At 40.4% G+C, this 25,844-nt stretch overlaps 1 protein-coding gene across 1 annotated transcript; it reads left to right on the top strand.

Annotated features, from left to right (window-relative positions):
* Positions 1–424: 424 nt before the first annotated feature.
* On the top strand, positions 425–13,650 carry LOC310996243 (transmembrane protein 255B; the record flags this gene model as incomplete). The annotated part of the gene is made up of 8 exons (XM_083985624.1): positions 425–559; positions 1,308–1,370; positions 3,956–4,045; positions 5,919–5,999; positions 6,147–6,232; positions 6,308–6,467; positions 11,586–11,690; positions 13,507–13,650. 8 exons carry the CDS (start codon positions 425–427, stop codon positions 13,648–13,650), a joined length of 864 nt encoding a protein of 287 aa, XP_083841750.1.
* Between the last annotated feature and the right edge of the window lie 12,194 nt (positions 13,651–25,844).

Raw genomic sequence — 25,844 nt, 5'->3', positions numbered from 1 at the left:
CAGTTTGCTGTTCTCCGCAACAATTAGTATAATATGTGCTGTTCTGTAACTTGTTGTAATTCAATAGCCTGGGCATTAAGGGTTAATGTGTGATAACGTAAAGCTTTGTGAGTTTCTTGTTACACTTACAGTGAATATTATGGAATCAATTTCCCCTCTTTCATTTAGTTGTAAACATGATATTTGAACTGGGTAAGCATGGGGGTATGTGGTTTGGATCATATTGTGTTTAGACTGACTAAATTAAGTTGAGTGAAAATACATCAAATCAAATAAAGGTTGTTTTGTTAATCTTGAGATATGCAGATAGACGCCTGCCAAGAGACTTAAAACTGGCAAGAATGCAGTCTAGTTTGTTGTGTTTCATTTATCCTGCACCGTGCCATAGCCTATAGCATGACTGTGGGTTTCCTGTCCAGAGATGATGGCGAGGGTCAGGAGGGCTCTGGGGCTGGTGCTGGGCATGCTCACCCTGTCTCTGCTGCTGGTGGTGCTGGGAATCTACACAACCACCCGCACAGAGAGCCTCAACGTGACCGGCTACACCTCTGGAGTTATTGTAAGTTTGTCTTTTTATTTGTCTCCTGGTAGTACGCTGTCACAATTTATTCAGACAGAGAGATGACAGATTTATAAGGTAGAAAGGAAAACATTCAGAGATATAAGTTTCCAGCTACCAGGAAATCAGCTGGAAGTTTTGAAACACATCAAAACCATCCTACAGCATGTGATATCCATTATGAAATCAAAGCTGCAATCCTAAAGTCTCGCAGCACCAGCCAACAGTTTGGATTCTCTCGTTGTGGTCCCAGAGACGGACACGGTTTTAGGTGGGCTGTGAAGCTGTTGATTGACAATTCAGTCAGTTGTCAGCGTGAGCACTTCCTGCAGCGGTTTGACCAGCACTCAGCTGGCAGCTAAGTTCTGTGATTTCCAGACTGGAGGAACATAACGTTTCTGACAGTGCTGCCAAATCCCTGAACTACATCCGGCAAAATCAATTTTTGGATGAATGTGTGGCGAGACTTGACCCATGGTGTCCCTGAATCATACAAGATTTAAAAAAAAAAAAAAAAAAAAATCTTTATTAGCATCTACAAAAGCATGTGATATAAAACACGCTGTGTGTTTTTAAAGTTGCACCGCATGAGCAATTTCCACTTAACTGTTAAGTGCTGGTTATGGCATGTCAGTCGTCATTTTTCAGATTTTTTTTCTACCTTGGATAAAAACCCCAAACCATAACAAGGTGTAACAGTTTGAAATAAAAATGAACCATAAAACTCCCATCTTTCTGTTCCCGGCAGCTGACTCTCGGGTCTTTCCTAGGACTTCTGGGGCTCGTCCTGGAGGAAAACCGCAAGCAGTTGGTATAATCTCCTCTTCCTCCTCCTCCTCCTGTAATTCTTCATCTTAACACACTACAACCACAGTACACTCTTATGTTTTCTCTTTGCACACCCATCCCTGACCCACCAGGGGAGAGTTTACTTTGGCAGAGAGATACAGTGTGTTAGTACAGTGAGCAGTGCTGCAACACACGGCAGACATCTTGTGACCTCCCGCTACGACACTAGGGCCTTATTAAATTGTGTAGATGTGTAGGCTTCTATTCCCTTGTTTATCCTTTCCTCAAATCTTATCTCATGTCTCATCTCAGCCTTCACTTGAGAAATGTACATAATATATTTCTGCAGGAGTAAGAGGACAAACACAAGAGGCAGATTTGAAATAGAGATGCAAAGTGGGAACATTTGGATTTGGGTGCTGATTGTTCCAGATGTAAAAGTCCTGCTCATGTGAGATGATTCACAGTTGAGCCTGTGCCATGGCTTGGAGGGGCAGCAACCTCACTTAATCTTATTATATCATCAAAACGAAATATTAAAATCTCAGTTCTGTCTGGCCCACATATGGTACAGCATGACTCGATGCCGTTCCCACGTGTCAAGCAATCCTGATGCACACACAGGAAGTCTGCCTGGCTCTCAGCAATTAGCCCAGATATGGGCCTAGGACCCCAGAGTATGTCAGGCCAGAAACTTTTGATTTGTTATTGATACATGATTCTCAGATGCAAATAAGTGACAGCTTATTCCACAAGCCAATCCAAGAGAATCTAACACCTTGGTATCCATTGTATGGCATCTGAATGTACTGGGTATCGTTATGTTATGACACAGTGGTTAGTACTGCAGCAAGAATCTTTTGGGTTCAATTCCTGAACTTTGTAGTGTTTATTGTTCTCCGCCTTCACCCTCTGTCAGCTGGGATTGGCTGGGAAAGATGGATGTTCACTTTTTTCAGATTTTCATCCTGTACACTGCTGCTTTGACTTCTTGAAGTCGGACATTTTAAGTCTGTAAACTGGTGCTGGTGTTAAATTGGTGCAGTGCTATAATTACGTGCATTGGCGTCCTATGAAACCTGTTAAGATTATGAGGACAGAAAATGTGGTAATTTTTGTACTTTGTACGGTATATTGCTGCTTAAGTAGATAATTGCTTTGGGTTGCTGTAATTGCATTATTATAAAATGTTGTTGTAGTGAAATGCTCAAAAGTTAATTAGCTTCTTGAATTAGATCAGCATATCAGATGTCAATTCTTGATCAAATACTACACGTTCCGTGCTTTTTTTATATGTGTAGCAAATGTCTAATGTGTTAGTTAATGTCTGTCTGTGTTTGGTTAGGGTTAGGGTTAGTCTATAAATTCGGCATCATCAGAAGTTTCATTGTTAACTGATTTACAACACTGAGTCAGATTGAAGGTAACACAGTTAAACAGAAAAGATCTGCCAAAGTCAGGTCTCCACACAGTGACCATGTGTCTCTCACTCCGTAAAGCTCAGGCCTTCATTGATTCACCAAGACCAAATAATCCCACTTTATTTTATTAATTTATAGTCTTACAGCTGTATGGTGTTTAACCTGTTGTGTTATGACACCAGCTTTGCATTTCATACAGCTCTACACTTGCTGTGGCAGATATAACTATATTGTTTTTGTATAAATTCCAACTCTGTGTTGAACTGAATCCTGGTTCATTGCTACTCATGAATGTAAAAATAACAATTCTGTGTTTAATGCAAATTCAGTATGCATTCCAAGAGATCCAAATTATTATCTGGATCTGCACCAATTTGTACAAAGTATATCGTTACAAGGCTCAAACATGAATTCTTGAGAAACTCTCAGAGTGTTAAAGAAAGTGATAAATAAATAAATAAAATCCTGGATTCACATTTTAACTACATCTGCACTAAAATCTAATAGGTTCTTCCCTGGATCATATCCCATCCCACCAACAAGTTTGGCTCAAAGCAGTTTCGTTTTTTTTGTGTGTTGCATCAGCTTGCTGACAAAGAAGCAAACAGAAACAGGTGTGAAATGAACCCTGACATTTCAGACACACCCTGCACAAAAACAGCACAACATGCTTATCTTATCTTAAAATTTGGTGTCTCCTGTTACTGGAGGTTTTGGATGGAGCTGGTTGTGCTATGATGAGAGCCATTTTCTGATAGGGTAACAAGTTTATTGTAGAATTATGATTGATAGTGGAAATGGATTATCCGTATTCACTTTATCTGAGTGTTTTCTGGAATATGTTCAAATGAGTTTGTGATTAATGAAGAGCAGAAATGAAGGAGTGATAATGTCTGTGAGGAATTTTAGCTTTGAGACTCAGAGACACAAGAAATGCAGCTTACTTCACAATGAGGTATATTATGATTATAAAGCGATACTGTTTAAGCAGCAAGCGAGGATAATCATGTTTCTGTTCTGAGACCAAGATCAGAGCTATAGAGACTTGACTTAGACTTTCAGTTTCTAACCATTAGTAGGCTAAGCACATTTAACCTGTGGGTTGCTACATTGGGAAAAACAAATGTGTCATAAGTCTTCCATAACATTTTAAACTCTTTTGTCTTTGTCTTTGTTCCCCCTCTAGCTGACGTCTGCAATCGTATTCCTCAGCTTTGGGATCATCACCTCTTTTCTGTGCCTGGTGATTGATGGCGTCTGTATTGTCTTAAACATGGTGAGCTACCTGTGCCTGCATACGTACGCTGTAACACAGAAGATGATTGCATTTGGGAGATGAAACAAAGCAATAACAACAGAATGTGAAGCAAAAATAAACGACTGTGCTGTCTGACTGTGATCCACCTGGACTGCCTCTTCACCCACAGAGTGTGCCAACATCGCTCTGCTGGCAATATTTACACAATATAACCCATGGAAAGAGTTCCCACATGTTAAAACCCTATAATTGTTACAGCTGCCAGCTTGCTTTTGCCTTTTTTGACCTCATGAATTAGCAGTTGTGAAAGCTTTATGTGAGAAGAAAAATACTTTTTCTTTGGTCTTCAGGACAAAGAGAGACAACAAGGTTCTTCAGTGTTGGAGACCTTGAAGAAGTTGGCAGAATATGTTCAGATCCCTGGTATGATATCCTACAATAACTGAGAAGTCAGAGACATTTAGTGAATATGATGGACATCGCTGTGAGCTGCCCCCCTTAAAGAACATTCAACAGGTTAAAAAAGCAAAGCACAGTAAGTTTAATTTGGAGCTACTTGCACTGAGAAGACGGCTCAAAAAGAGGAACAGATAAACATTATTTCCAATAGGCCTCTCTCTATTCTATATATGTAATGCACCTATGTACAGTACTTTAGAAAAGACCCTCAGGTAACTGATGAAACCTGAGGAAAAGACTCACACTATATTAATATTGTCTTATATACTAATGTTACAACTCTAACATACCTGTGTTTAAAATTAGCACCACATTATTCACTTGACCTACTTCTTCACTTTGGTTTCTCGAGGCGTGGTCGACAAATCAATATGTGTATGCCGCCGTCCATTTTCTGGACAGTGTCACATGACTTTATATAGACTACTGAATATTCAACCTTTCAAACTGAAGCCATTTTATATATTTTATCCTGGTCTCTGATAAGTTCAGAGTTAGGGGCCTATAAATGAGTGCAGAAACAATGACTTTTTAGCGAAGTTTAGATTAAATCAAGTTGTATAAGATCACCAATGCTTCATTCATATTTTTGATCTCCTTAGTACTTTTACAACTTCAACATGCAGTCAGATGCATTTCATCTTTTTGATCTTGACTCTTGGGAAATTATGAGTTTTTAGTTGTGTGTTTTTTTTGGCAACAGGTCCAGTTCACTGTGCCAGAAAACCCTGCCTCTGTTTTACAGTGGTTTATTGTATGGAGTAAACAACATGCGATCAAAATACTGTAAAGATCAAATACTATAAAGGCCTGTCAGTTTAGTTTTGAAGATCTCTGTGTTTGCATTTTTTGTACCAAACAGTAACATGAGTAACTGGATGGCAGGATGTTACATTGACACCCTAATGTTTGTTTTGTCTAGATGTCACTGATTCAGGGCTGAAAATGCAACATTTAGTTGAAAGCACAAAAAGCTCCAGGATGGTTTTAGGCTTCCTCCCTGATATTTATTGTGCCATTTTTCAGAGAAACATCACAGGAGGAGGAAATGCTGCTGGTTGGCACAATAAAATTCAGTAAGGGAATAACACTGCCATTTTGAACTCATACTTTGCGTGTGTGCTTGGAGGGTAAACTACTATACTCAGGTCACTATTAGTATGTTTGAAGTTGTCTCTTAATTATTGCACTGACTAATCACTTTGTTAAGATCTCATGTGGCACAAGGAATCGACTGAGACATGAACAACATCTGAGTGGACTCCAAGAGTTTTCCTTTCAAACTCATGATTTGTTTACTCCCTTTTATTGTGTTTTTGTCAGTATCTTGTCTAGTAAATGTCACTCTAGCTTGTTTTGTTTTAAACTGTATTTATATCTAGTAAAATTGATTGAGGTCGTGTTGGTGATATTTCTCCATCTGTTCTGCCAGGATGTCCGTCCACTGAGAGCAGGGAGATGCCAGTATTACAGCAGTGGCGCCAGCTACGTCTACGAGAATTTCTACACCTCTGTGAGTGAAGCTGTGTGATTGATACAAGGGAGATAAACAGCCTAGACTAATGCAGACAGGTTATCTATCTGAAATAATGAATTATGGCCAAACTAGTGTCCAATTTTCTCTTAGACAAACATTTTGAATTTGTGTTTTTTTTTTCAGGTGTCATGTTGGAATCTGAAGGAGTCTTGTGCCATGACAGTACGAAGTGGAACCTGCTACTGCTGCGACCTTTACGACTGTGCCAAGTGAGACACTGCATCATCAGAAATGACACCATGTCATTATCTGTATTAAAATTAGTTTTGGTTTTTGTTCTGCAGTGGAGGCTACCTCAACAACTACTATGAGTTTGTTGGAGTACAAAGCTGCGAGGAAGTTTTCACTCTTTATATCTTGATCTGGATCCTCACTGGCCTGAACCTGGTGGCCCTCTTCCTGGGGATGCTGACTACAGCGGTGCTTGGCAGCATGAAGGACGTGGTAAGTCACACACACACACACACACACATCTTCATAAAAATCCAGACCATTTCAAAGTGGATTTAAAGGTACATTTCTTGATATTTTACCACAAGCTGGCAGAAGACCTCCAGGACAACATGAGCAAAAGCATAATAAGCAAATTAAAGCAGAAGTAAGCGACCCGGTTGTTTTGGCTAACTTCTTGTCAGCCGATGGAGTTAGCAGTCCCCGACTCCCCGCCCTTGTCCCTACATCACCACATTCACGCGCATCCCTTGGCTGCACACACAGAGAGGACCGCCCCTTTATGCCGTTCTCTCTCCTCATTGGATAAAGGTTGTAGGATACAAGGAAAGTTTTCTCCTCGGCTTACAGCAGAGCAGAGTGACTGCCAGACAGACCCGTGTTTCGGACCAAACACTCTATATAAGTGATTGCTGTCGGAAGTTATAACTATTTAAGACTTATATTAACACAAACATTCCACTTTCTTCTGCTTTAAATTTTAGTAGAGTAGACGTCTGGATGAAGACAGTGAGAAGCTAGGCAAGTTTCCTCACCACCAGCTTAAGCAAATCTTCAGGAATACTATTGGATCAGTACTGAGGATTTGGACCCTTCAGATGGAGATTTATCATCTATTACCAGGATCTAACACTGTCATGCAGCATATCCTGCAGACTTAACCAATCCTGCTGATTATTTTGTTTTTGAGAAAACTCTTGGCCCTTTACCAACAAAAAAATGTTCACCCTCCGCCCTCTTTCAAACATCTTGGATGCTTTTTGCTCTAACTATTTTGCAGCTTAGTGTAATTGAACTCCGTGCGAGGCGAAGAAGGTGGAATCATGTATGATGAGTTGAGTTGCAGTTCAAAATAAAATGGCTGCCAAAAGGTCCATGGCATGTTGCATTGAGCCAGCTTCACCACAAAAAAGACATGCAGGACACAACGGCTGTCACGACAAAGAAAACTGATAGCACCCCACCGCGGGGTTAGGCCTTAACAATCCTGACCTCAAACCACTTTTGCTTATTGTTTGGGGTGCACAAGGAGAAATTGATGAGAAACCAGTGGGATTGTGGGTCATGGGGTCCAGAATCATCCCACCATCATCAGCTGATGAGAAGTAGATTGAAGCGACAGATGAAAGAGTGAGATCAGGAGAGGCCTGGAGTTCATTATAAAGATCTCAGAGATAGTTACAACAAAACTATTATTGTGTATATTGTGTACAGCTCTGAAGTTTAGTTAGTTTAGTTTAGTTTATTAGTTTAATAAGGGACAATGTGCAATTACATTAATCATTTAAAGGGAAAAAAATGAAAAGATGGTTGCACCAGATTTAGCTCCCAGCTAATTTAATCTGTAGTCCCTACACATTACATAAAATGGGAAATAACTTTACAGTAGATGTCAGGATGTCATTATTACTTATTACTGTGACATAGCATGGTCGACACTTCAAGAACAGGCTGATGTGTATCGGGCACAAGGGGTCACTGAGGGATTATCTTTAGTTAAAGTGATGTTGATCCTTCTAGTGGAGTTCAGAGGTGTGTGGAAACAGTGCCAAGGAGCACTGAAGCCTTTCTGGTGGTCGTACACCTTGGTTTTCCCTCTTGTATCAGGACTCCAGTTATTTTCCTGTCAGCTTAATTTCTGAACGATAAACACAGATAGTCGATGGAAGAAAATTGATGAAAGAAGTGTTGCAATGTGCGTGTGTAATACAGTTTTTGCCAACTGCTTACACCCCAAAAAGTGAATGCTTAGACCAAAGCTTCAAAACCAAAACTTCTTGTAAAGCTGAAACACATTGTGATACTTAAACACATTTTCTGCTTTGCACTTTGTTTGCAATTCTTCAACATAGTTGTTGCAGAACATTACACACAGTTTCCTACATTAGACACTTCACTCAAAAATGAAATACCTGTTATCATTGGGAAGACACATGTATTTAAAATATAAAATACATTTGGTAATTGGAAATACTTCTGCACACACCTGAAAACACTAACAGAGAAAACTCAACACCAGTCAGTCTGACCTTTAGCACTACAAATAGAGCTCAGGTAAGACATTTTTGTCAACTCAAATTTGTTTTTCACAAACATGGGGGCAGTGAGACCCAGGTAGTTGTGGAAGAACTGCATCATGTAGTTGTACAGGACGGACCTGAGCAGTTTGTTGTCATCTGGGATAATGTAGTTTCCATTGGGCTGTTCGGTCCGAGACTGGTTCGAACACCCAGATTATTTCACAGTGTTATAATGTTACAGTATACTTGCCCCCTTACTCCCTATTTCTGAACCCAATTGAATAATTTTTCTCAGCTTGGTGCTGGAAGATTTAAGATCGCCAACCAAATGCCCACATGCTTCTTCTGCAATGTAAGAGGAATGCAGGGATATTCAGTTGTGGTCAGTTCATGGTTGGATTGGGTGATATTTGCCCTGTTTTAGCCAGGAACCATCTGAAATTGTCTGTGATGTGAATGAGGTCTTGTGGCCAGATCCACGTAGAAGGATCCATAACCATCCATAACCTAAACAAAATTACAGTATTACATAGTAGTTCCATTTTAGGAATCATTTTTGTTCTCTACAGTAAAACAAATGTACTGTAATTGTTTTGTATTGTAATCACAACTGACACTGTTACTACAGTATTCTGTCTTTCTTACTGTATTGGTTGTACAATTTCTTTATTTACTTGTTAAAAAAGAAAAGGGGGAAAAAACTCTGTTGTGAAAAAAACCTGTTGGCTGATTACTGTAGAAATTTTACTTTTGAGCTCCACAGAGAATTGTTTGAGAAAATAGTGATAAAATAGCAAAGACTGAAGTGTTTTGTGTAAAGTTCATCAGTGTGTTGCTGTTGATTTGAAAGTGATTCAAAATGGTGCATGTGTGTATCATTTTGTTGCTGGAATGACATTTTTAGAAAGGATTGTTAGGTTTTGATTGACAGAGCTGTGGGGTGTTTTACAACAAGTGTTTTCTTGTGTGTGGAGTTTTGACACAATGAGCCAAATCTTGCAAAACATGTTTAGGCAATTGGCAAAAACTGTAATATTCATGTTTGATTGATTATGTTCTGGTGGGAAATCACAGATGGACAGATGGTGACATGGTCTGAGGTTGTGTGGATCGACTTCAAAACTTTCCGATTTATTTGAGAGCGTTTAAGAGTTGTTGCATGCTGTAGTCAGGGGGCTGGAAAAATCACACTGCCAAAGTCATTAAACTGGTAAACACATGTTAACATCTATGCTGTTGTGTTGTAACAAAGCTCTGATGCACCAGGGTTATAAGAATTGGGGTTTTATTTTGTACCCTCCCTCTCTTGGTTGGTCCCAACATGTTTTATTGATTATGTTTAATCTAAAGTCAATATGACGAACCACTAATCATGTTCATTTTACATCTTTTCATCAAATTTTTTAGAGCAAGGCAATAAAACAACATGAGATCAGATTGTGTAAATGTGATGCATGATGGGTCTTTGAGTTTTCCCTCTGCTACTGCGGCTTCTTCTCCTCTCAGCACCAGAGGAGTAGAGATTTGGTGTAAAGTTGTTCTCAACTGAGGCCCCTGAAATCTGTTTACGCTGATGGTTGTATTGTCAGGGTTAATCTGGACCATTTCTGGATGCCAAGCCTCCATGCATCTTTGTGGTTCATCAGAAACATTCCTTTTCTCCTTTTCCCATCAGGCTCCTTCTTCTTCTGTTGCTGAAATCATATCACTATGGTTTACAGCCTGAAGGGAGATTAGCCTACCCCATTGTCAACAAATGTTTGGTTTCCCTTTGATTTGATGTCAAATGATTGCATCAATTTTGAAAGTTTTAGGGAAATCGGTAATACATACCAGCTATCTAATGATAATAGTTTGAAGCAAATAGAGGATTGATAAGCAGTGAATCATTTAATTTTATTTGCCAAGAACAGAGACTCAATGTCTGTGGTCTCCAAGGAGCTCATTGGAAATCCGATACAAACCCCAAACCCAGAACCAAACAGATCACAACTGACACAGCCTCTGTCCTGCCATCATCTTTCATTGTGTACTACCAAAACTTCTATCTTTACATTATACAAACAAGTCATACAAATAATGTTCTTTACTGTAGGTAAAAAAACAATGTGATACAATTTGAAGAAGCAGACTCCCTCGACTGTCATAATTCTCTGTTCTTTATATTTTGTCTGTGTCTTCACTGTGGGAATGCGGTGTTCAGATTTTTTCCTTATGTTCTTCAGTTTAGTAATATAATTCAGTCCTTAAATCATTGATCTGTCAGTTGGGCTTCCACATTCCACATCCCATATTTACACGTCTATGGTGTGCAAATACTTCAAATTATCATTCATTCATGAGATAAAATTTTATGACTGATCTACCATGATGTACATGACATCAAATATTTACATTTACAAAAAAGACAAAGGCCAGTTTGTCAAATTTATGGCTTTACAGCGGCCAACAGATTTTGGGTTTAACCTTGTCTGTGCTGCAGACAGACCACCCAAATGGAGACCAACAACACAAGAGTAAGGCACAGAGACATCAAAGCTTTTTGCAGGGGAAAGTTACGAACCACATCACTAACATGAGCAGACTGGTCGTCAATCGAGAGTGGCAAATGGCACCAAACAGTAATTGAAAAAAAGAAAAGACACCAGGCCATTTCCTCTCATTTGGGTCCTCAGCGTTTTCTAAGACTAGAGATTTTCTTTTAGTGAAGAACTGAGTTAAAGCAGCTGGGAAGCAGCACGATGTGCAGAAAAGATTCAGCATCTCAGATGGAGAACTAAAGCTGTGATCGCATCAGCTGATTGGCGTGTGACTTGCAGACTGCAGGTGTACAGATCATCTGTCATAACCTGGCATTTGTTAATGTAACACAAGGCAGTGACATGTTTTGATTGACATGGCTTGAAAAGGCCTGATGCTCATTTGTGAGGCACATGAAAAGATTGTGTTTCTTTGCACTTACTTGGATAACTTACAATAACATTGTGTGTGTGTGTGTGTGTGTGTGTGTGTGTGTGTGTGTGTGTGTGTGTGTGTGTGTGTGTGTGTGTGTGTGTGTGTGTGTGTGTATTCTTCTCTTCCTTTGTTTCAGAGGAGTAGCAGCCCTGTGACCAAGTGCTCTGAGAGCTCAGCATCTTCCCCTACAGCTCCTCTCCTGATGGCCGCCAACACACACACAGTTCAACAGCTCCACCCAGTCAGTGCACAGTCTACTGTACACACACACACAGCCATTATAAACATGGAGTCGCCTTTCTACTAATGTATTTCTCCCCATGAGACTAATCGTTTTAAGAGTCATAAAAAACAAAAACAAAACATCTCAACACCTCATCTCTCTCCTCCCTCTATCCACCCATTAAACATGCTTTATTTTAAAGCAGGAAGTTTTAAAGTCTGACACTGTGGGCCACCTGACACTAAACTAAAAACACCTTGAACCTTGTTTTTTTGGCTGTACTGTATTTTTTTTTTTTTTTACATTTAGGCATAAGGCAGAAACGTAACCATGGATATACAGAAAAATGCCACAGCATTACACTGATACATGATTATTATTGATTTCTGAGTGGAATGTGAACATTTATTCACTAATACATTTGCAAGTTATCAAAATACAAATTATTATTATATTATTATCAGGGGTGATATTCACAGGACAATATTATCACAATACAATAATATTGTGATTTTTAACCTTTTGCATACTACAGTATATAAATGGCTCTCACATTATGAACATTCACATTCATTTACTCTGAAGAAGTTCTCGTCCCCACACTCAGACCAATGAGAAACAGCGGCTGGTAGCAGTGATAATGTTGACAGAGACTATACAAAGTTATTTGTACCGGTCATGTCAGTCCTAAACCATAAACAGGTTGGTTTAAAAGCACAGAAGTAACACAGGTCACAAATTCCTTCTTATTTCTGGTAATTAGCTATATTTCCAAGCCGTGGGCTCTATTCGCGCCAGATGTCTTATGTTAGCAGCAGCTACATATATTACACTGGGAAAGAAATTCAGCCCTGGACACATTCTGCCTCCCTGACCTCCCTCCTCCACCCACCCTCCACCTTCACTCAGGTCCCAGCGGACGCATTTGGGTCCGGTCGTTGAGGGTTGATTACACAGGTCAGAAAGCCCTTGTCACTTGAACGTAAACATGTCGTTATTGGGACGGATGCCTCACACCATTACCACATGTAACAATAAAATTTAAGTATGGGTTGTCTACTTCTAGCATCATATACAGTGGAGGTCCCAAAGTCTGAGAACGTTTTCCCATTGGACCACAATGTATAATCCATTACTTTTGACCTCACCTGGAAATAAATTTATCTTTTTATATTTCTAAAATGTATCTAAATGTGTCTATGACATCAGATTTCAGATCTATCAGACATTTTGGTTGATAACCAAACATTTTCTACTGCCACTACTTTGACACTGCTTTGAGCAGCCTGTGGAAATACAGAGTCTTGACCTCTGAAATTAGCACTGAACCCAATGCTCTACTGTATATAAAAAAAAACTTGCGCCGTTACCCCCAAAAACAACACGAGTCTTGACCACCCATTTTTGATCAACTGATTCGATGTTTGATTGCGATATTTTAGCTTTGATTTGTGTAATAAAAGCATGTGTTAAGCACCAGGAACAAGTAACCAGCTTTTATAAGCTTCAGTATACAATTGTTTACTGGAACTGACATCAGTAGAAACTAATCAAAGCTCATTTTCGATCTGAATCAGCAGTTCAACAAAAGCAGTGAGATGTAGGTGAAAGCTTGTAAAAAAAGAAAAGCTTGTAAGTGCGTGTTGGGTCAAAGGCTCGGTTTTCCCCTTGTTCTTCTTTTTTTTTAACAAACATAAAGTGCAATACTATAAATTATTGTGACATGTTCAGAACACAATGCAGTGTTTAGTACATATAAAAGTCTGTGGCCAGCTTCTTTCTTTGATTCCTTCTCTTTCTTCCCTCTGTTCTCCATCCTGTCTTGCTCTTCCAGGGATCCTCCATGTATTTCCCCCCAGCAGAAAAGACAGCGGCCTCACAGAGCTTTTCTTCGGCATCGACTCCTCACTCACAGTTCAACCCCCCTCCCTTCGCCCCGCTGACCAGCCTGCTGCCTTTCAAAGACCACTCTGCCTAAAATCCATCAGCAGCTTCTCAATACAGAGTGGCAAAAGACATACAGAAAGGGATGAGGGGATGGGATGCTTTGCCATTATTATTATAATCATTATTGTTATAGTAATTGTCATTAATATTTGTCAGTGTTGTGAGGAAGGGAAACAACTAAAACATGACGGAGAAATTATAAGATTTTGTTTCCAAAACCAGATGTGAAAAGTTTCATGGACTTGTCACACTCCTTGCTATTTTAATTTTTATGCAAAGTTTATAACATATTTTCCAAAAAAATAGTAAAATGTTTGTAAATGAAATGTTATATAGTATGAATGTGTTGATGTGTACATCAGGGCATTTAAGTTGTAACTCAGGCTTAAACTTGTGTGAAACTACACATAAGAGATAAAATCTCACGTCAAACAGATTTAAAAGAGAGACTCTCCACATAATTCATATGCAGGCTATCCCAGGCGACACATAAAATGATACGTTAAATTTCTTAAAAGTGCCTCACAGTTGGGTAAATTTAAATAAACAAAGAGTTGACTAGCACTGTGCCACCTCAGCACCTGAAGCAGCAACCTAGATGCCTCAAACACACAATTTACAGATTCTGTACATACATGTAATGTTTATTTTACTAACTGTTAAATATAGAAGATATTTTTGTTTCATGTTAAACTTTTCATAATGTGTCGGATTGAATGACAAACTGTACTCTGCATTGTCATGGATACTAGTAGCAGAATGGATGATCTGATGGTTCAAGAGGACAATATGATCTTGTGGACACTAACAAACTTTTTTCTACATTTTCAGGGATAAATCCTTGATTTTTTTTAAATAAATGACTTGTCAAAAGAGTCAGGTCTGCAGTTTTAAGTCATCATGTATGGTTCGTCATGGGAGCGAGAAACAGTTTGACCTGATGATACACTTCATTCTCACACCTAATTCTTATTAATTAGGAGTGAGAAATCATTCTATTCTTTTTTATTCTTTAGGATGAGTTGCTTGCTCACTCATGTGAAACCATGATGCACCAAACAGTAACAAGCCCAAGGAGTGAGGTCTGGCAACGAGATGTTGGGGAAAACAAGAAGAGCTGATAGTAAGCCAGCTCTGTGAGGAATATAAAGAAAACATTTCCTCTGAAAGACACTCAATCAATCACTCAGTTCATGTGTCCAAACAGTGTAATTAACTACGCATGTTCATTAAAAGTCAGCAGTGAAAGTGCAATCATCAGAGCGTTTTAGAAAATGATCGCACTCAGATGTAAAAAAAAAATGATCTGTTTAAACAGGTTATCAATTAGAAATAAAATTTGAATGTGATCATGTAAGACAGAGAGAGAGAGAGCCAGGGCTAAAGTCATGAGTATTTCCTTAAATCTGATTGATTAAAGTATAATTTGATGAACGAGTGGCAGGGTCTGTGGTGTGATGATGTTGATCAACCTTCCTAAGTATTAGTCTAAATCAAGGTGATTCTTATTTTATCCTGGACTTAATACATAAAAATATGTTGTCATAGTAACCACAGTGATGACAAGTCATTAGATCTGATTTAGATAGGGGACAGCTCACAGCACCACATGTCAGTCATATTGGTAAAATCTGCAGTGTAATTGTCCTTAATCTATGAGCTAAATCTCAAGTGCATCATGATCCCACAATTGAAACAAGTGAAGCAGCAGAAAAGGGCAGAAAACAACAAGACCACAAGATTTAACATCTTCTACATTTGACATTTAAAATGGTTTGAGGGTGAAAGCCGACCACAGAAAAGAGGCTTCGTCTCAGCGCCGGCTCAACGAGTTGGCTTCGTTCACCTCGTCTCCACTGACTTCCAGTAAAGGAGGCAATTACACAGTTTTGGTCAAATATCAAGAGGGAAATCCAGTGATCTCAGATTAAGAACAGGCTGTCAGTCACATGTTTGTGAAACCTTTCTCTGAGGAGACTGCTGTGAGAGCTGATTAACACAACGGTCCTGTCAAATAAGAACGAGTCACACAGCTTGTCAGCTTCACCATCCATTTAGGATGAAAAGTCTAAATATCCTTGTGGTTTCACCGCTGTGAGAATAGTCAAAAGTGATTAAGTCACAGAGCCAGGCACCAGTGACTGAGAGGCTTCAACATACAGTACATCAGCAGGAAGAGAAGAAATATCTGGATTATGCAGGTACATGGGGCTCAAAACAACGCAAAAGCTCAAATATCGAATGAAAAGAAGCAGAAAGCAAATAATTTTATAAAATCAAAATAAAAATAGCTGCTGGTCAACACCCATCAGATCGTCCCACCTTGTGGAAGGATTTGCAGCATGTTGGGAATAAACTTCCTACATTGTTCTTGTGATGCACAAGTGTCACTACTGGATCTCAACCACCAAACCTAACCTGTTAGTTTCATTTTTTTCTTAGAGCTATAAAGGAGAAGTTGCAGTTGTTTTACGTTACATGTGAGCATCTGTGGAAGCTACACATGTAGAGAGTATGTACTGTAGTATAGGAGCTCCAATGTGTTTGCAGAGTTCATGGATAGCTGAAAAGCCAGACAGGACTCAACTCAACACGGGTGCTACATTACGAACCCAGACTCACCTTCTGTGTAGAGATAAAGTAGGAAAAAAACAAAACAATCATCCCGTGTAACCACAACATTATTTCATGAATTCTGTTGTAACAATGACAAGCTTCATGTTTCCTCCTTCATGTTGGGATGACCTCTGGGCGACCTAGCCTTTGATGTTATGTCTAGTATCTGCAAGAGAAAGGGAGAAGCAACATGACACAATAACTGTGCACAGCGTGATGCAGTTTGGTATGTATACTCTACATTTAAGTTTAAACAACCATTTCTGAGAGTCTGTTTTCCTTCACGGGCGAAGCTTTGTTCTCTTGTAACGTGAAGACATCTAATACTGTGGTATAAATTTGACCCTTTAAAACACAAACATTTTCCTGTCACAAAGAGTTTTAGAGCTGGACTTCCTCCGTATCAAAGTGACGACAGCTTGTGGGTGCAAGTGTTGCCACATACGACAATGATGACAATGACGGATGGGAACAAAGCATTTCCCAAGGGGGAAAAAACACACCCTGAACCCCAACGAGAAGTTATTTCTGTCAAGCATGAAGTCATGTACCAAACACTGTGGTAGCTACAATCTATAAAGTCTACCAACTCCAGATGTGCGCCAGTAGTTCTGTGCTAATTATAAAGCCACATTCAGCTGCCAGTTAGCTTAGCCTAACATTACCACTTCACACAAGGAATGAAATCTGGATATGTCCAAAAAAGTAGCTCCTAAAAAGGCAAAATATTACTGTAGACATCGGACAGAAATGCCATGTAGGAAGACGAGAGGATATAGGACTGTTTTCCTTCTCGCAGGAGGTGAGGGTTCAGGGTCAGCAGTGGGACAGCGCCCCGCAGCTGGTAGAGATCCTGTCTGCTCCTATCTGACAGGGTGGGATTTCAACCAGAGGTTTCCCTGAAGGCGACGCAGGTTTATTTGTGCAGCACCTTTAAAACAGAGAAGAGATTGAAAGACAGTTACATGAGGCACAAAAATGCATTACAACAACACTTACAGCGGTACCAGAGGGAGAACAAAATAAAATACAGTGCAGATTGAAATCAAATAGATATAGACAAAACAAGGTGTGGTTTGCTCCAATGAGCACCCAGCTGCACCAAGAACAGGAACATAAACGATGTCTGATGGTTTAATAGTTTTCATCGACAGACTTTAACTTACAGATGTCAAACAAAGTGAGCCGACCATATCGTACATACTGTGCTGTATTACCAAAGGAGCGCTGCCAAGGCGGTGCAGAGTAAACTAGAGTGGCACTGGTACATAAACTAGAGCATAGGGTTGTTTGCCTTTGGTGGAGGAATGTAGTCTGTGCATTCCTCCACCAAGGCCATCAGGGGTCTGGATCTGTACCAAACTGTAAAAAGCCTACATCTTAACACCATACTGTTTTTGATTTCTTTTTTTTTTTACATCACAACCCATAGGGTAGACCGAGTACGTTTGAGTCACTTTTTGGTTTTCCATTTTTGAATAGATATTGCAAAAAACCTATAGCTACACTGAAAATAAGTGATTTTCATATGCTGTTTAATTTGTTTGTATACTAAGTTATTATTGAAGAATATAATTTATTATTTGTTTATTTTTTCCACAATCAGGTCATAAACATGAGGTGCATTTTTACCATGGTCCCGTCTCAACAATACCCCACACGTGTACAGTTGAGACGGTACCATGGTACAGTTGAGACACCATTGAAACCCATTGATGATGACTGAACATAAATTGTAAATGCAATAAACTTTTTTTTTAAATGACAATTTGACAAGATATTTCAATATAAATGTATTCCAAAAACAATGGAATATTATTGTATTATTAATATAAATATTATTATATAACATCAAATTATAATATTAATAGTAGCTATATATTAATATAACACTGTTCAGGTATCACAAATATTAGTTTTTTTTCCCATTTTCTTTGCGTTTTTGGTCTTATTATGACTTATAACATGTTATCGTAGCCTATACTGCACAACTTAACAGTGATGTGATGTAATAGAACTCTATCAGGGTACAGTTGAGACATTGTAGGCCTACCTCGCTGACCACTTTGTGTATTTCTCTAGATTGTGCAGTGACCTAACATAGTATAGGATAGCATGAAATATGTGAGTTTTTAGGGCACAAGATAACGTTTGCAATGATGTAAGTTATGTTTGATGGTCACAAAAGGATAATAAGCTATTCGTTGTGGAAGGGACATGGTAAAGTGAAATTCTTACCCTAGTAAAAAGACTTTTGCTGATATCTTTGGACTGGAGATGCTAAAACTCTTCAAACTTCCCACAACCAAAGAGGATGCTAATTGCTGAGTAAAAATGGTGGCTCAGCCTTGCAGCGCGGGCAAGATATTAAGGGTGTTTCAACTGTACACATGTCTCAACTATACTCGCTCCACCCTACATTATTTCCTAATCCTCAATTTTTCATTTCGTTCACCAATTTTCCACTATCACTCTCCTTATCTTACTGTTAAGTACAAAACTTAAAAAAAGCGTTAATCTCTGATACGTAACTCACTCCTGCACCAGGTTTGGTCCAAATCAAATGATGTGAAGCCTGCAGAGCTAGTTCAGGTGGAGAACTCAAGCTGCGCCCGTCCTGGTCAGCTGATCAGTCACATGCCCTCCTCCATCCAGGGCGGTCTACTTAAATCCCCCATTTTACCTGCTCAACACTGGCTATGCTAGCCTCGTAAACCAGCCTCTCGCGGAAGTGCATTTCATTTCATTCCGAGGGAGAGTCTGGCCTCATCCCCATTCTAAGCGTTTGGACCATAGATAACGTAGATGCCGCGTTCTATTTCTGGCGATACGTCAGCGGGGCCGCCATATAGCTGAGACAGAGTGTGCCCGGTGAACCAATAAAATAACAGAGAATGCCAGCCCTCTGTGCTGCTTTTGGTTGCTCCCACAGGAGGACATTAGAGAATCGGCAGCGGGGGATCACCTTTCACAGGTATAAATTGCAATTTCATTGTATTTAACTATTTATAGTTAGTGATCGTGAAATTGCTTCCAACTGTCATGCAAAGTTTAACGACCGTTGTGGTGGTAACGTTACTAACGTTAACGTTAGACCAGCCTCTTAGTTCCAGGTTTTTTTTTAAAGTAAAGTTAAACATGATATTTTGACATATTTTTGTATAAAAAAATGATCCGCTGAGTGTGTTTACGTTAGCTATGTCTAGTAGTAACGTTAAGATGTGTTTATTAGAGTTGCGGGATACCCACGGTAGCCACGGTAACGTTAACTTACCCCGTGGATTAGGCTAACGGAGCCAGTTTCCGCCTCTCTCCTCGGACTTTTCACTACATGCTGCTCTGTTTACAAACAAACCCCCACATCTGCTGAATGATTGGCTGTTTGCCCGCTACAGATGGTGTCCGTAATGTAGCGCGATCTATGTTTCAAACAGGCACCGCAGGGAGTAGCTAATAATCACACAGCTGTATAAAAAAAAGAAAAAAAAGAGGCAACACTGTTACCTGATGACCTCAGGCTTGTGCCATCGCTAAAATGCCTACGACACTGATCACTGCCTAAAGAGTTTTAAAGTAGGCTATAACTCCATATGAACGCAGCTGAAACGACCGGTGCCTCAGTGCGGTGACCAAGCTTTGATAAATACACTGGATCCGCACCCGTGTAGTATCCCCACGGTCTCTATTGGTGCTTTGTCGATGTAAAAAGAAAAGAAGCGCTGAGTTTTCCTCTACAACAGCTGAAATGTGGTGACAGTCTCACAGTGCACCCTTCAAAACTTCAGCCTCCAAGCTGACTGTCCTGATCACAGGTCCTGGCCAGTCCCTAAACATCACACGGGGATTTAAGTGATTTAAGTAGTTAAATAGAGTAAAAATATGTTCTCCAATCACTATGAGGCTCTGTCGCAGCTTGCTGGCGCCCCGGGCGATGATCGGGGTCCGGGCTCGGCTCCTCCGACCGGCGCGGTGTCCACAGCCCCCCTCCCCGGGGGCACCGCCACCCAGGCCCGCGGGTCCCTCGCCATCGGGGGGAAGCAAGGCAGCTACCCTGCACCACCAGGTCGGTTCAGCCTCCCCCACGCTGTCTTCTGGAGGTCCCCACAGCCGCTCTGCTGGTGCCTGTGTTGTCCCCCCGCTGACAGACACTACAGCCTTCCCTCCACTCACGGCGAGCTGCCCTCCAGCAGGTGGGCGTCCAACTCGGGGCTGTCCGCCTCCGCCGCCCAGCTCCTCATCCCAGCGCAGGCGGCTCGTCAAGGACGCGGTGCGCTGGCACTCATCCCGTTCCCGTTCTTCCCATCAGGCGAGGGATCACACCCCGGGTCCTGGTGTGGGTGGCGGGGTGGCTGAGCTGGCTTGCCCCCCTGAGGACCGAGCTGTTTCTATATCTATGGTTTGGACTAGAGTGCTTGGACCATAGACTGAAACCCTCAGAAGGCCGAGCCAATCAGCGTCGCCCACTGTGATTGACACAGCACGTTGGGGGACCGACTGGTGCAAAGCCCCCGTCACTACACCAACTTGCTGATTGGCTGAATGGGCCCAGCTCCCGCCCACCCCAAACGCTTAGAGGGGGGATGAGGCCAGACTCTCCCGAGAAATGAAATGAAATGCATTTCCGCGAGAGGCTGGTTTACGAGGCTATGGCTATGCTGCTGCTGTCGCTGCTATTTTCTGCTCTGCTGCCCTTGCTGCTGCTGCCGCCCATGAGGTTTTGCGAACCCACCACCTCCCCAGCATCCACCCGTTGACCCTGCAGGGGGTCTGCTTCATTCCCTGCAATGTCTGGCAAAGCAGATCATTCAGGGAAGGAACATGAGACAGAGCCTGACGCCAAACCTGCTGCAGCCATGCTCAAGGATACCCATGCTGTGCTTCAGCTTGCAATGCTTACACTCAATAAATAATTTTTTCTTATTTCAGAGTTGTCTGACTGAACTCACTTTATTAATTTGTCTGATGTTTTTATCCTAAGAAACTCACAAGTGTAAGCATCTCTAAAGCTAAAGTACAGTGCAACACCTGTGTAGGGAGGTCAGGTAAGGATGTGCTTTTTTTTTTTTTGCATAATCCTCCTCACAAGTAACAAATAAATCAACAAAACACAACTGGGGAGGAAGAAGTTGAGGATTAACCATTGATAGGAGTGCAACAACCTCCACTTATGTATTACAGAGGTTAATATGTGGCTGAATCAGATCTCTTTACAGTAGCAGTAGCACTTTAATTTAACAGAAAAACAGTTACAAATATATGTGCTAAAATTAGGTTTTCAACTGACTTGTCAAAAAATATCCCACTAAAAGGACAATTTAGCATGTCTGTCCAAATCTTAATAGCGCTTTGATTGTAATATATGCATGCATTTTCAGTTTCCACACAGTGTTAAAGCCTTGAGCTGCTCTATTTGCCATATGGTCCGGTCTTACCGCTGTTATCATATTTTCACATTGGGGTGCAGTAGATTGATATTACTGTTGAAATGGGGAAAAACAGTCTCGGCACATGAGAAATGAGATTCTTCGCGAGCTGTGTGCTCCAGTTTTTACACAACTGCAGGAGTCAGCCTCCACCTGCAGAGTCAGTTTGGGGGTCGAGGAGAGGAAAGTGCAAAAACACAATAAAACAGCTGCAGTGAGCACAAGGAATCGCTATCAACTTAGATGACCTGTCAGAGAGAATAAGACAATCCATTTTTTTTCTTTGTAGCAGTGTAGCTCCTAACAGCACAATGTCCAGTTGGTTTCAGTGTGAAACTACAGTATTGAAAGTATCGTTTGCCAACCAATTTGTTATCATGAACTCAGTATCAGTATCATTCCTCACTGTGAAAACAAACGTTTAACACAGATTAATGTGCAATGACTTAACGGATAGGCATTCATGCAACATTTTACAGCAGGAGACATGAAGGAAACTAAAGACAGAGGGGTTTAAAACACTAATATAAGGTCAGTCATAAAATGTAAACGTCTTTTTTGCATTACCATGTTTCTGTGAGGATGCAGAAGAGCCTGTCTCATCCTCTCAGACGGCTGAAGATGAGGGACATGTAGACAACTGTGTGTAACTCAGTGTACTCTTCACAATGCACAATAAAACCTGAATATACATTGCGATGTCCTCATTCTGTGACTTCTGTATTAATGACAATCTGGAGGAATCAAAGCAAAGCATGAAACCTAACAATGAATGAATTCCTGTAATCTGCGCTATGACTGAGTCTGGGAACAAACACATGCAAAACAAATGGCCAAACGCCATATTTCTCCCACCCACTTCTGCTGATAAAACTTATGGTAAATCACTGATTGATCAAAGAACTGTTTTTCTGTTCTTTCAATTTTGGTATGTATTCCCTCTTGTTCATATACTAGAAGCACAGAGCAATCCCACTGGACACAGGCCAAGAGGTCAGAGGTCAGGAGCCACCTGGTCTGCAGCTTGTGTTCGGAGTGTTTGTTAACATTGCAGTGGTGCACAAAAACCATCATCATCAAAGAGTCTCAAAACAACCACAAAGAGATGTGAAACGACTAAGAAAGAGTGTAAAATGACCACAGACCGACACAAAACAAGTCCAGTGAGACACAAAACTGCTACAAACCCACTCAGATGGGCCACAAAGAGATATTGAAAATGACCACAGAGACGTCCAAAACGTCCAGAAAGAGACAGACAAAATGAGCAAAGCATTTGGTGGTTATGAGTCTCTTTCAGTCTGTGGCATTTCCTCCTACGTACAGTATGAGAGCTGAGGGCTCATTATACGTCCCCACCCAGCGAGGTGACAAGTGGCAGGAGCACGATTTACCTGCATTCACATGTTGCTCAGAGAATCAGGCCAGAGCTGTTTAACATGAGGTGGAACAATACTGATAAAAGTATGTAAGTGTGTGAGTTCTTGTCTGTGAGATGTGTGTGGTTTACATTAAAAAGACAAACGACCCATAAAAGTATTAAGCATAATTAATCCCACACAAAACTTCAGCGGTGGCAAGATCACAGGGCAATATTTTAACAGCTGGCTACTACATCTTGATTAAACCACCACGGCGTTTATATACATATTACATTACATCAGTGAAAGCCCAGTCTTTAGCTTTGAAGAGAAAGCAGGTTTGTTTTGAGGCAGCTGGGTTGATGGAGTGAAGCCAGAGGCTCAACAAGATCATTTCTCTGTCTTTTACTTGAACCCATTTTTTCAACAGGTCAGTGTCGCCCTGAATCAGCTTGTGCTGAAGGAAATGTATGTATGGAAGAAGGGATGAAAGGAGCGACCGTGAACAAAAGCAAAACTTAAAGGAGCCCAGTGGGACATAGAGTTATTCTCAAACCCCAAAATGTTACTTCCTGTCTGTACAGTCTTTTTACCAATAAAGCCGTGTACTTTTAAGTTCCTGTGTGTGTGGGTGTGGAACTCTTCCGGACGCGTGTCCACAAACCAATGTCCATTCACGTGAGGTCGTTTGCATAATAATAATAATTTTACACATAAAGTCCAGGTAAGCACAGGATTGCTGCTCTCAGGTAAATGTCACACTGTTCAACACTCAATCACGGTAACTCACTCTGCGTGTCCTATACACGGTTTTACACGTCTTTCCCAGCTTAACACGGTCTTGACACGGTCAGAAAACTTTTTGCTCTCCTCCTCACACACACACACCGGAGGCCAATTACACCCTCACCTATATCACCTTCACCCAACACAATACCCCCCCTGGTGGTCAAACACAGAACGGGCAAAATGGCTCCTACACTGTCCTTCCGTTTATGCTTTGGTTTTTATTATAAGGATAAACTTTTCTCTGGGAAAAATGTGGTTTATGATTCGAAAGAATTTCGTGATCAGCTTTGCCTCATTACTGACAGAGATAGTCCAGCTTGCTGGCGCAGGAAAGATCTAATAAACCATCCTGCAGCATCAAAATGCATCACAATCAAAGATTAAGACATAACATCTGGCAGGTGGCGTCTCGTTTTTTTTTTTTTTTTTCCATATTTGTGTTGTTTCTTGAAATGCAAGTGGAAAAACTTAACAAAAAGGAAAATCATTGGCAAAGTGTTTATTTTAATCCTTTCAAATTGACACAGAAAAGACCATGTATGGAAAATAAAACGTCTCGTGTGTATAAAAAGAACAGACACTGTACTTAAGCAGTGTGGAGACATTCAAGAGAAATGAGCTGGAGATGTGAAGATACCCTCTGTTTCCTGTAACTACTGACTGTACACTGCTCAGAAAGATGCTTTTACATTGAAAAAAATCCTATTAAGGCTTTAAATGGACTGTATTTTGTACTCGTACCCTTACAGAACAATGTGCACTGATTTGAAGGGGGAAAAAAAAGTTTCAGAATTTCACACACAATCTTTTTTTTTTTTTTTTATCATCCTTTGAAAGAAAACTTGGATTACAGACCCTGAAATGAGTTTTTGTTCTGTCTAAAAACCAGAACCCTTTTACATAATTAATATGAGAAGCTCAGAAAACCTGAATCACTTCACTGACGTTATTCATCTGATAGGTGTAACGTTTGGTGATACAAATCTTAATCCTCTTGACCGCGTCAACACAGACGCTGAGCTAATGCACTTTGACAACTACCAGGCCGCTGTGTGTGTGTTTCCACATGCGTCTCATCCATAAACTGACAAAGACTGATTTCATTTCAGGATAATGCACGGTCATGGGGGAAGAAAATGAAATTCTCATACTAAAAACCAGATAAAGAGCAGAATTCAGAGACCAAATGAATTAAATGAAAACCCCAAACATATTCACCTTGGTAGGAAAACGGGCACACGGCCACAGGACATCAACTGCTAGTTTACCAAGTCTTACTAAAACTGAATTGACGTGCACATTTACACAGTACACAACAGCTTTTTGATATGAGTATATTGTTGCTGAAATTTGGTCAGGAATCTTTTTTTTTTTTTTCATCCTTCAATTACATCCAACTGAAAACTTTTAACAATCACAGGTGAAATTCATCCAAAGATCATCTTCTTAAAATCAGTTTACATTTGTGTTTTGGCTCTGATCAGGCAGTTCACTCATCAACGGCCTCATGTGAACCAGGTCAGCGCCAGGCTGCAGCGCAGTGGGACTTCACACTCACAATATTCACTTCAGTAACTCTGTGTTGAGCTGTCGACAAAGTAGAGCTTTTGGCAGCGGCTACAACCACACAGTAAAGGGACAGAAAGGAAAAAGCGCCTGGCCTCATAGAAGTGCTGCAAACAAATGACAAGGTACCGTAGCAGTATAGCAACACATGAAATCAGTGTTTGAAAAAATGTTACCAAAAAAAAAAACAAAAAAAAAAAAAACACTTTCCTATAAAAATATATTGTTAAATATACAAGACATGCATGTTAGAAATATATGACGGACCGCACGGAACACAAAACAACTTATTTCCACAAGCAAACAAACAGAAAGTTAACCCTGTATTATCAGCATTAAATGTTCAACTTTTGTTGTTAAAATAAATTCAAGTTTCTTTTTTGTATTGTTTCACCACTTCATTGTTCAAATGGGCAAATTATGCTAAAAAAAAAAAAACATTAATGAAACAGTTTGAATTGAGGTTTGAT

Source organism: Trachurus trachurus (assembly GCF_905171665.1).
Source record: "Trachurus trachurus genome assembly, chromosome: 13".
NCBI lineage: Eukaryota > Metazoa > Chordata > Actinopteri > Carangiformes > Carangidae > Trachurus > Trachurus trachurus.
Note: the sequence above shows the minus strand (reverse complement) of the source record. Positions and strands in the feature narration are given on the sequence as shown.